Here is a 12388-nt window from a genome sequence, read left to right on the forward strand (position 1 = left end):
TGCCTAAGTTTTTGAAGTTGTTTGCCTTTGTTAGCTGGGTGTCATTAACAGTGATTTTGGGTTCTATTGGTTTGGTATTAGGCATGGGCTGGTGAAGTATTTTAATTTTTCTGTTCAGGCTTATAGTCAGGCCAAAGAGCATAGCAGCTTCAGAGAATTTGTTCATCAACTGTAGATTGTGGTCTCTGTGTGCCAACTATCAAAATAATAATTTCAGTGTGTTCTTTTAAGTAATTTGAAATGACCAAATAAAACCAATATGAAAAATAAGAAAACTAAAAATTGTAACTATCCATTAGAAATTGAACTACAAAAGAAAATGTACATGTGTCTAAGGAAGAATCTATTACAGGTAGTGCTCGATTACAACAGTCATTTAGTGACTGTTCAAAGTAACAGCAGTGACTTATGACCACTACAATTTTATCACAGTTACAACCTTTGCAGCATCCCCATGATCATGTGATCAAAATTCAGATGCTTTGAAAATGGTTCATATTTATGACTGTTGCTGTGTCTCAAGGTCATGTGACACTCGTTTGCGACCTTCTGACAAGCAAAATCAATGGGGAAGACAGATTCACTTTAACAACTAATACACTAACTAACTGCAGTGATTCACTTAACAACTGAAGCAAGAAAGGTCTAAAATGGGACAAAACTCACTTAACAAATGTGTCACTTAACAACGTAAATTTTGGGCTCAATTGTGGTTGTAAGTCAAGGACTACCTGTACTGAAAACTACTCTCTTGCTTTTCTTAAAAGCATTAATTGTAGTAGCAAGAAATATCTCTTTTAATATCCTTTGATAGATATACATATTTGTTATGTTAAGAAACAGCTATTACCTAGAAATGGGTTTGAAAATAGGGCAGAAAGTAGTGTCATTCATAAAGTAATAATGTATCAACTATTAAATTATTGGTTTTAGTCAAGTTTCTAGTACTGAACAAGGTGAAGTTTATTTTAGTAATCAGAGTGTGACGGAATTAAAATGTTTATGAGCCTTGATAAATTCTTTTCCAGATCAGTTGCTGTTTATTTACTTGTTAGATAATATCTCATATTTCCTTTAAAGTGGTCAAAGCAGCATTACAAAAGTATTACAGAATTTCAGAAGATTCTGTTCTATCTGTGCTGTAATTCATTTATGATCAAGGTTATTAGCTCTAAAATCAAGACACTGAAGTAGATAGCTGAGAATGTTTATATTTATTTAATACTTTTTAAGAGGTTATATACTATGGTGGTAATTGCTCTTTCTCTATCTGGATATGTGTGCATTCTCTGAGCTATTGACACTGTCCAGGCATCCAACATTGGAGGTCTCCTGAATCTATTCAGGCAGAACAAATACGCTTGACAATAGGAGCTAGACTAAAGTGCAGATTAACAGCTTAATTCATAGGGGTGGGTGGGATCACATAAATTCATTTACGTTTTTAGGAAATCATCAAATCACAAAGGTTTAGAATCCCTAATATGTACAGTTCATCCCCTCAAAATTACATATGTTCATATTACATATTAGATTCTGCTAGGTTTGGGTCTCCTTGGCATGCTTTGTTTTTTATCATGGGCCTTTAGATATTGAACTATATTTCTTATATCTACCATTGGCCACGCTGCCCACAGTTGCTGGGCACCGTAGCTGAGTAATATATGGAAAACTAAAGGTTTCCTACTACTATTTTAAATGATAAAAAGTTTGTCATTTTTCTCATTCTGATGTGTAAAACAATTACATCATGGATCTGTTACACAAAATTGATATATTGAATATAAGGCATAATTTTCCTCTTAAAGATTAACCTACAGTTTACATTCATATCCAAAAACTAATATTTGGCTAGAATGGTACAGTCCAGCGGAGAAACAGAACATTTTGTGGTCCTCTACAAGATTCTGCTTCCAGAATAATGTACATATCTATTATTTTCCTATTTTGCCCATGAAAGCCAGCTGGATGACCTTGGGCAATCACTCTCTCTAGGCCCAACTCACCTTACAGGGTTGCTGTTGTGGGGAAATAGGAGGAAGATGTCTTGGATACATTGAGTTATTTATAAAAATAATAAAGGCAGGATACAAATAAGTAAAATTAAAATAAAAAGTAAGCAAACATTTAAAATGGAATTTTATGTATTACTTATCTTCATAAGAATACATATATATGAAATATACATGGCCATCCACTCACTTTCCATGACTTTAGGTGGCTTACAAAATATAAAACTCTAAATATACAGAGTAAAATAATAACCCCCACCCCTAATTCAAACTTTACTTAGAAATAAATGAATTAATTGGATCATGGCTCAGATCCTACTTTTAAAAGTTTTCTTGCTATAGGGCAGCACTAATGGATGATTGCTAACTTTCTAATGGTTCACTGTGATATAGGATTTATTTAAGCATTCTAAAGTACATTTTGCTTTATTTCATGATTGTTCCAGGGAATTCCAGTAAAATTACAAAATTCTTGTAATTGCATGATCCACATTGGTGGTTAGATGCACATTTTAAAGTTTAAAAATAATACCTTTTTGGTGAATTTTGCAAAAGGCCATCATTTAGGTAATAGCTAATTTTAACACTTAATAAGCTTTCATTGTTTTTCAGAAAAAATAACTTGTTTGGCAATTTTGGTACTAATGCACTTTTTATTTATTAACTTTCACATTTGCTTTTAGAAAGCTGTCACAATTGTTATGTAAGCATGCCTATTTCTAGGTAAAAGTATTTTAAATATGCTTTTTTTATTCTAATTTTAGGGCTCTTAGCATCACCACAATCTGCACCTGGTAATTTGGATATTGGAAAAAATGGAGAATTTAAAATTAGTGGAACAGGAGGGAGTAGAGAAAACAGTACGGTTGACTTCAGCAAGGTAAAGTTTTAAGCTTTTAGAGAACACATAGCTTTGTGCATTTTATGGAAGCTTGCTTTTCTCTTCAAAATATACTTGTTTGCACTTGTATTGTCTAATCTAATCTCTAAAATAAAGTTCTAGAATAAATTAGTAGAAACTATAGGTTTATTTTAGTAATTACCTGAAAAGAGTATCAGTTATAGACACTTTGGTATAATGCTTAAAAACAAAAGAAATCAGGGATTTAAGTTCTAGTTTCACTTTAAGAATGAAGCCAACTGGGTGACTTTGGGATAATCACTTCAAAACATTTCTGAAAATATTGCTAAGAAAACTTCAAGAGTTTGTCCGTGAAAATCACCAATGTTTCAAGGTTGACATTTATTTCTACATACATACATAGGCTGTGCCACTTTTGTTGTTATGTCATGTCATGTCATGTTATGTTGTTATGTTATGTTATGTTGTTATGTTATGTTGCTACATTATGTTATGTTGCTATTTATCACTTATGTGATAAATTCTACATAATTGCTTAAAAATAACATTTTATTTTACACATTGTAAGCTGAGAGTCTACTGAGTATAGTAGGATATGTGAAAGAGGAAAGCGGATGGAGAGGAAGGTGGAATCAGGGTTAAGTTGGTGAGCAGAAGATTCCAAACTGATGTGGTTGACTTACTAGAATGGGACAGTAGCAATATAGATAAGAATCCAACTCTATAATAATTAGATGTGAGACAGTCTCTAGCATACCTCTTCAAAGAGGATAGTGGTGTGAAAAAATTGTTAAAGATCTGAAATCTGGCTAGGTATAAATTCTGAATTAGCAGTGAGTGTACCCTAAGCAGTCTACCGTCAACCATGGAAGCTCAATGGTTGATTTTTGATCAGTTATATTCTTTCAACTCAACCTCTCTCTCAAAGTTGTTTGCGAGAAAATAATGGAAGGAGTGCTAGTATATTGTCTTGGGGTCTTAAACCAGAGACTGGATATATCACAAATAAATTGATAAAATGTAGAACTTCATAAAAGCTCTAGTCTAAAATTGTAAAAGGTTGTAAATGTCTTTCAAGATAGTTTGCTATTTTAATAATATTTCATTTATTGCTGTTGTTATTTTTCAGTAGCCATAATAGTTAAAGGCAACAGCAAAAGCAAAAGCACAACCCATCTTGCAGAATTAAGGTTTACTATCTTTTCTTTTATGTTGCAGCTTCCTTTTATTCCTGATTATCATGTGAGGCCATAATTAGGGTGGCAATAAAGGCAAATTGAAATATATTGTAGAAATATATGCATGAATCTTGTGCTATTGTTGTTGTTATTGATTAAATATGTATGCCACCAAATCACCCAAATTCTTGGGGACTTACCACAACATTAAATATAATAAAATATTTATGATAACAACCCCACCTAATTTTTAACAATTAACATTGTTAATTGAAACTATTCCTATCAGATTTCTAAGATTTCCAGGTTAAAACACCTTTCAAATACTTTTTTTCAAATATTAGGTACTGCTGTTAATAATTAGTCTTAGTAATGTTATTTTCTATTTTAAAGATTCACTATATATGTATTTTAATTACTAGAGCAGGGCTGTCAAACTCACAGCCTGTAGGCCAGATGTCTCACACGCTGATCATGCCCATGCCCGGTTTAGCAAAGGGGAAAAAAGTCACAATACATCATGTGATGATGCAGGTTTGACACTCCTGTACTAGAACAATACATTTATGACTTGTCCAGTCATATTCTGATGCATAATAAAATTGTTATTATATAGATAATCCTCAAATTATGATGGTAATAGGGTCTGCCTATTACAGTTATAAAATGTTACAGTCATTAAGCAAGGCACCAATATGATCGCCTTCCTCAATAGTCACTGTCCTGACCATCTCAAATGTGGCTCCTAAGCAATTGCATAGGTAGGTTGAGCAGAGTGAGAGAGCTGCTTGCTGAAAAAGGGTAGGCAGCTACTCTACTCCTTAGCATGAGCTACAGAATTAGAAGGTCTTTTTCTCCTGCCTAGAACAGGACAGAGAGGAGGTGCACTGTGCAGAAAAGCAAAGCTGTCCCAGCTTCACTTCTCCCAGCAGTCTGTTGTCTCTGGACTAGAGAAAAAAAGAGAGAGAAAGCAGCTTGTGACCTAACCCTATCAGCTTTTCTGTTGACTTGTAAATGGTGATCACATGATTGCGGAGGGCTTGGTAATCCTTTGTAAATGTGAATGGGTTGCCAAGGACCCAGATCACAATTACATGGCCCATAACTTAGCACTGTTTGAATGTCCATTCAGTGCCATTGTTATGTCAAACAGTTGCTGAATGTATATTTGTAAGTCAAGGACTATCTGCATAAGCTTCTGTAATACTAAGATCATTGACTTTTCCTTCTGTGTAGTGGGGTATAAGATTTATAGAAGAGTCCTTATCATGTCATTGAAACTCTGCTGTAGCATAGACACAGCTCATTTTAGATGCATATACAGAATCCTGACTGGAGTACCTCAGCTAACATTGTCACTTCCAGGTATAATATGAATAGAGTGCATTTAGAACTATAAGTGGGTAGAACCTTTGAGTTTAAATGAATAGACTATTGTAGGTTGAAGGACCAAGTACAGAGTTAAAACCTGTATGTTTCCCTTTTTATTGACTAATCTACACAGAATTGCTTCCTTTAGTACAGGGGTCACTAACCCCTGGGCCATGGACCAGTACTGGTCTGTGGCATGTTAGGAATTGGGCTGCACAGCTGGAGGTGAGTAGCAGGCAAGTAAGCAAAACTGAAAACATCTCTCCTTGTCCATGAAAAAATTGTCTTCAAGAAACTAGTCCCTGGTACAAAAAAAAGTTGGGGACTGCTGCTTTAGTGTAAATAATGCTAACTTGTAATGAAGTTATTATTTGTATAATTTATAATATAGTATTTCTCCTTTCAATGTTTTGGTTCCAATATATAATTCAGGAAAATGATGTAATTTTGCTTAAAAGTTCTCTTAACAAAGCAAATTTATATGATAGTTTAACCATGGCAAATGCCACTATTCTAGCTCCTCTGTCACAGCTTTTATGTTTTTACTTGGCCTGTTCTTCTCTGCACCTGCCTTGTCTCCTGTTGGGCAGGATTCTGCCTCCTGGCACTGTAGTTGTGGCACACTTGGTGTGGGACTCAAGAGGCCAGCTGTAAGTGTTTTTTTTTCTAGATAGCTATGTAACTTGTGTGTTAGTTTCAGTGATTTTTGTGTTTCTGTCTTTATGTGAACCAATAGTTTGTATAATGCTATATATTATGTTGGTGAATTTTTATAATTATATACACAGTTCCCATGGGTAATTTGAAGAACACTACTGTATAAAGAATCAATTCTCCATAAATATTCTTTTTTAGATTGAATTTTTTAAAAAATGAAGCAATTGTGTATATAATTACATTGATTTAGTGGAATTTGTAGCTATTTAGTATAAAACTATATTATTCCCAAGATATAATTTTCGTAAGTTTTTGTGATTGTATATTTTAACATAGTTATGAAATACAGTGTTTGTACGTATGGTTATATTAAAATGTTATTAAACTTCATAACATACATGACACCTTAATAATACAGTATATTTTGCTTGTCACTTATTTATAAATGTCAGTTTAAAAATGCTTTAGAATATTTTAATATACTATTAATCATTCTTTGAAAATAGGTGGATATGAACTTTATGAGGAAGATTCCAATAGGTGCAGAGGCATCAAATGTGCTTGTTGGAGAAGTGGATTTTTTGGAGAGACCAATTATTGCTTTTGTGAGGCTGTCTCCAGCTGTGCTTCTCACTGGTCTCACAGAGGTTCCTGTTCCTACCCGGTAAAATAAAAATATAATGTTGTAAAACTTTAATTCTCCGTATTATTTTTAATCTATATTATGTAATTCAACATTTTTTTTCTTAGAAAGAAAAAGAGACTGCTGTCTCTGTTGTGAGTTTATCATGCTGGTTTAAAAGCTTGTATGCAGATTCTATCTTATGTTGGTTTAAAACCTCTTTAACTTCATAGTTCATACTTAGAATAAGTGAGTTCTCTTTAGTGGCAAGTATGGTAATAGTGGTAATACTATTTCGTATAGCATATACGAACAGCATAATACATATAGCATATATGTAGAGTATAATGAGTAAACATTTACCAATACAACATATAGAATGTGTATCAAAATATAAAACTTCAGAGGAGTGAACTATTTAAAAACACAAGTGATGACTAAATTATGAATAAAATTAAATTATGTATGAGCAATTACTGGGGTGGCTAATCCTATGGCTGGAATGCAACTCAGAATTTCTAGTTGTTGTTATATGTGCGATATTCAATAGTAAAATTTCTATTTGTTATTGACAGATATTATTGAATTCCTGCTATAATATTTGACTTTGCAACCCTTTTTCATAATTTCACAGTTTCCTTTTTCTGTTGCTGGGACCAGCAGGTAAAGCACCTCAGTATCATGAAATTGGTCGATCAATAGCAACACTCATGACTGATGATGTGAGTACTGCCATTTATTGCATATTCCCAAAATTATTTAAAATAGTCTGGAGTCAATATGCATTTTTGCAATTGACTTAAATTTATAACTGTAAAGTACAATATATCATCTTATGCACAAATATTTATAGTGCATACTCATAAGTGCATATTATTACCCTTTCCCTAGCAAGTGAAGAGATGAGGTGCTATCTTCAGGACTGTGTTTCTCCATTTCAATTAGCTCAACTTCTTTGTTGGTATTGGGAGAAGCAGCTGGATATTTCTCATTTTTGGGATGTTAGACAAGTCAAAATCTAGAAGTATTGGCTTTCCATGATGGGGCCAATCCTCTGGAATGGCTTCCTGCATGAAGTTGGATTACCTCTGATGTTATTCATCCTCTAGAAACAACTGAAGATGAACTTGTTTCAAATGGCATTTGGATGTTGATATTTGGTTTTGTGTTGGATTGTATGTGTCTAATGGTGATGTTATTTTCTTTTCATTAGCTAGATAGAGTCCATATAATTGCAGTGGGATATGAATTTGATAAAAAAAATCCTTTGAATGAAACAATGTTTCATTCCTAAAGTGCAATAGGAAGTAATAATTAATAAGTCAAATAAATTAAAAGAATATAATAAGAAAAGAAATTGAATTATACAGATTGTCCTCAACTTATAATAATTGAGCCCAAAATTTCTGTTGCTAAGTAAGACAATTGTTGACTGAATTTTGCCCCATTTTATGACCTTTCTTGTCATATTTATTAGTGAATCAATGCAGTTGTTAAGTTAGTAACACAGTTGTTAAGTGAATCTGGCTTCCCCATTGACTTTGCTTGTTAGAAGATGATAAAAGCTTATCACATGATCCTTGTACACTGCAACCATTATAAATATGAGTCAATTACTGAGGATCTGAATTTGATCACATGATCATAGGGATACTACAATGATCATAAGTGTGGTAAATGGTCATAAGTCATTTTTTTCAGTGCCATTATAACTTCAAACAGTCACTAAATGGACTGTTGTAAGTTGAGGACTACCTGTATGTAGTTTATACCAATGCTGTTCTTCATGTCTCTCCATATCTTTGTTCTTATTAACTAACCTTATTTCTATAGTATCTGTGAACTTTTCTGTACATTGTCCTTCTTTTTAGTCTTCCCTTTTATTTAACTAATTCATTTTTATTTTTTTGCTTTGCAGTGTATATGATTTGATTATATGCCCAAATCACTGTGAAGTATTTACTTCTAGTAATTTTCATTTCATATTCAGTGCATTGTTCAATATTCATTAATTCTTACCTTATCCCGCTTTGTTCATCGCACATAGATTTAAATGCCTTGTATATTAATGAGCAGAAGAATGCTACAATAAAGAGTTATTTTCCATTTTTTGACAAGTATTTATTCTATCCATTACTTTTCTACTAGCAGATCTGAACATTTCTCCATCAGTTATCCTATTTTTAGTGAACTTTCTGCTAAGGTACCCAAATCTATCTACTTACTCCAGTTTTACCTTTATAACTTGCTTTTGTTTCTCCATTTCCCCAGTAAAACACAATTACTTTGGTCTTTGGATTTGGAATTCTATCATACTCCTCATTATATCATTTTTATTTATTATTTATTAAAATTCTCTTATTAAAAAATCTTCCCAATACCTGAAGGTCTCTAGGTAATATAAAGTAAAACACACACACACACAAAATAAGCTGAATGTATATACTACTAAAAATCTTGTTCCTGTAACCTTTAATTGGGTGCAACAGTTCATCACAGGGTAACAATTTTTGAACCAAGGTACCTCAACTGGGCTAACTTACTTAATGTATCCAAAATTAATATATCCAAAATCTATGAGACCTATTAAAATTGAAATTCGGCTACTTTTCTAAAACATTTTATGAAATAAATGTTATCATAAAACAGTTTATGAAATAATACAAAATGTCATAAAATATTTCCTGTGCTGACATTTGACTGCACTATATAGTTCAACATGGATGGTTTTTAAGGCAGATACATCTCTGAATGTTTCCCATCATTTACAGTGAAGGCATTACACTAGAGGTTGTCATTGTTGAAGACATTGAACTATGGTATGGTAAGGGAATATCTCTAAAAGTAGAGGTCTAACAGTCACAGGTTATCTTCAAAAGAAGTATTTAAAAAAAGCTGCTAGATTAGAACAGCAATTTGATTCCAGACCAAGTAGATAACAAAGAAATGAACATATGTCAAACTCAAAACAGTCTCGGAAATATAGGTTTGGCCTGGGTAGTTTCAAAAGAGAAACCAAAATCCAATCTGAGGTTTGGAGCTTTCCATTGGGTTTGTCAGTTAGTCGAGTGGTCAGAATTTCAGGGTTTATAAGTAGAAGTCACAGGAACAGGACAGGAATTCAGAGGATTGTTTCAAAAGGAAGTCAGCCACGAACAAGCCCCAGACTAAACTTTCAGGCAATGGCCGATTAGTCCATCAAATAGATAAGCAGCTGTTCAAACAGGGTCCAAAACACGAGCACAGATTCTCCTGGCAACTAAAACTAAATCCACTGCAGTGTCTCACAAACAAACATCTGGCCACGATTGCTTCCAGCTACGCCTCGCTCTGCCTGCCATGCTAAATAACTCCTGATGCAGCCCATGAAGAGCGATGGGGCCTTTTCCCTAGCAATCTGGTAAACTTGCCTCCCTGCCAGTGGTGGATTCATACCAGTTTGGACCGGTTCGGCCAAACCAGTAGTAGCTTGAAGGCCTGGGTCACTGGAACTGGCAGCGACCCAGGCCTGCTGTGCCCCTGAATCAGTTGTCCCGGTGGCATCATCCGTGGTTTTGGGGTTGAGTACCATCTTTACGCTGATGATACTCAGCTGTATATTTCAACCCCAAACCACCCCAACGAGGCTGTCGAAGTGATGTCCCGGTGTTTGGAAGCCATCGGGGTCTGGATGGGGGACAACAGACTTAAACTCAACCCCTCCAAGACCGAGTGGCTGTGGTTACCGGCGCCTCGGTTCAGCCAGCTGACTCCATCGCTGGCCATAGGGGGCGAACAATTGTCCCCTGTGGAGCGGGCGCGCAATTTGGGCGTCCTCCTTGATGCCCGGCTGTCAATGGAGGACCATGTGGCAGCCGTGGCAAGGGGGGCGTTCCACCAGGTTCGCCTGGTGCGCCAATTGCGCCCCCTACTGGACCGGAGTGCCCTGCGCACGGTCACTCATGCGCTGGTGACGTCTCGCCTGGACTACTGCAATGCTCTCTACATGGGGCTTCCCTTGGGACGCATCCGGAGACTGCAGCTAGTTCAGAACGCAGCCGCGCGGGTTATTATGGGAAGTACACGTTACTCCCACGTAACACCTCTCCTGCGCGAGCTGCACTGGCTACCTGTGGCCTTTCGGGTGCGTTTCAAGGTATTGATCACCATCTTTAAAGCGCTCCATGGCAGTGGACCTAGTTACCTGCAGGATCGCATCCTACCACACACGTCCCTGCGACCTATCCGCTCACACAGAGAGGGGCTCCTCCTGGTGCCGTCTGCTAGTCAATGCCAGCGGGCGACACCTAGGAGTAGATCCTTCTCTGTGATGGGCCCAACCCTCTGGAATGACCTCCCCCCTGACATTCGAACTACCACCGACCTCCGTTCCTTCCGGCAAAAGTTAAAGACTCACCTATTTCAATCAGCTGGCCTGGCACTTTCTTAGTTTTACCTCCCGGGGATTTATTTATTTTAATTGGGTTTGGGGTTTTAAAAAGTTTTTAATATACTACATACTACATACTATATTTAATATTTATTATTCTATGTACAGTCTTGCAACCTCCTCCACCTACGTATTTAATTATTTAACTGTTTTGTATGTATTTTATAACGTATTTTAGTGACTGTACACCGCCCCGAGTCCCTTCCGGGAGAGGGGGCGGTCTATAAATATGAATAATAAATAAATAAATAAATAAAATCATAGGGGCCACCATCTTGCTTTTGCTTCTGCGCATGCACGGAGCAATTTTAGTTGTACTGAGCATGCACGCGCAGCACACATCAAGTGCATGGGGAGTGTCCCTGAACAATCCGGCAGTAGTATCTGCCGGAACCCATTCCTGCTCCCTGCCCTGGATACTCTGGCATTCACTGTTGTAGGCAGCTCCTCAGCCTCTTTCTCTCTGGCCTACAAGTTCTCCCCAGCCAACTGTTCAGCTGGCAGTTCAGGCTCAATAATTTCTGACATGTCAGGAACTATCTCATTCTCTCTCTTGAGGCTTCTGGGGAAGAGGTAAAGGAGGTGTCATCTACAGGAGATATCACACTTACCTGCCTGCCAGCCTGCTTACAAGCTTTCTGGGACTTGCAAGTGAGATTGCTGTCACTAAGTGATTGGTTGTCCTTTATGACCATATCAGTGGTGGGTTTCAATTTTTTTTAGAACCTCTTCTGTAGGTGTGGCCTGCTTTGTGAGAGTGGCTTGCCGGCCATGTGACTGGGTGGGAGTGGCTTGCTGGCCATGTGATTGGGTGGGAGTGGGCAACTTGTAAAATGTGGTGAAACTCACTTAACAACACTCTTGCTTAGCAACCAAAATGTTGGTTCAGAAACTCTGGCATTTGAAGCACGCAAGTCTTAAAGCTGTCAAGTTACAAGACCCTTGCACCCCTAACCCTTTACAAAAAAACCTGTAGGGGTGTTCAAACTTGACAGCTTTTAGACTTGTGGACGTCAACTCCCAGAATTCCTCCTCCAGTCATGTTGGCTCAGGAACTCTGGCATTTGAAGCACGCAAGTCTTAAAGCTGTCAAGTTACAAGACCCTTGCACCCCTAACCCTTTAGAAAAAAAAAACCCAGGGATGTTAAAACTTGACAGCTTTAAGACTTGTGGACTTCAACTCCCAGAATTCCTCCTCTCACTCTTCATCTTGATGATGTGCAGACAGGCGGTGGGAGGGAGCTGGAACCGTTTCT

General features: G+C 36.5%; 1 protein-coding gene across 5 annotated transcripts in view; it reads left to right on the plus strand.

The window, feature by feature from the left end:
• Positions 1-12388, plus strand: part of SLC4A7 (solute carrier family 4 member 7) — a 110539-nt gene that overhangs the window by 67602 nt on the left and 30549 nt on the right. For all 5 annotated transcript variants that reach the window (XM_081969822.1, XM_081969821.1, XM_081969825.1 and 2 more), the window contains 3 exons: positions 2777-2892; positions 6587-6744; positions 7337-7424. In XM_081969822.1, coding sequence (XP_081825948.1) covers positions 2777-2892; positions 6587-6744; positions 7337-7424 — 362 coding nt within the window. The remainder of the gene's footprint in view (positions 1-2776; positions 2893-6586; positions 6745-7336; positions 7425-12388) is intronic.

The sequence above is a fragment of the Natrix helvetica genome (genome assembly GCF_964273705.1).
Source record: "Natrix helvetica genome assembly, chromosome: Z".
NCBI lineage: Eukaryota > Metazoa > Chordata > Lepidosauria > Squamata > Natricidae > Natrix > Natrix helvetica.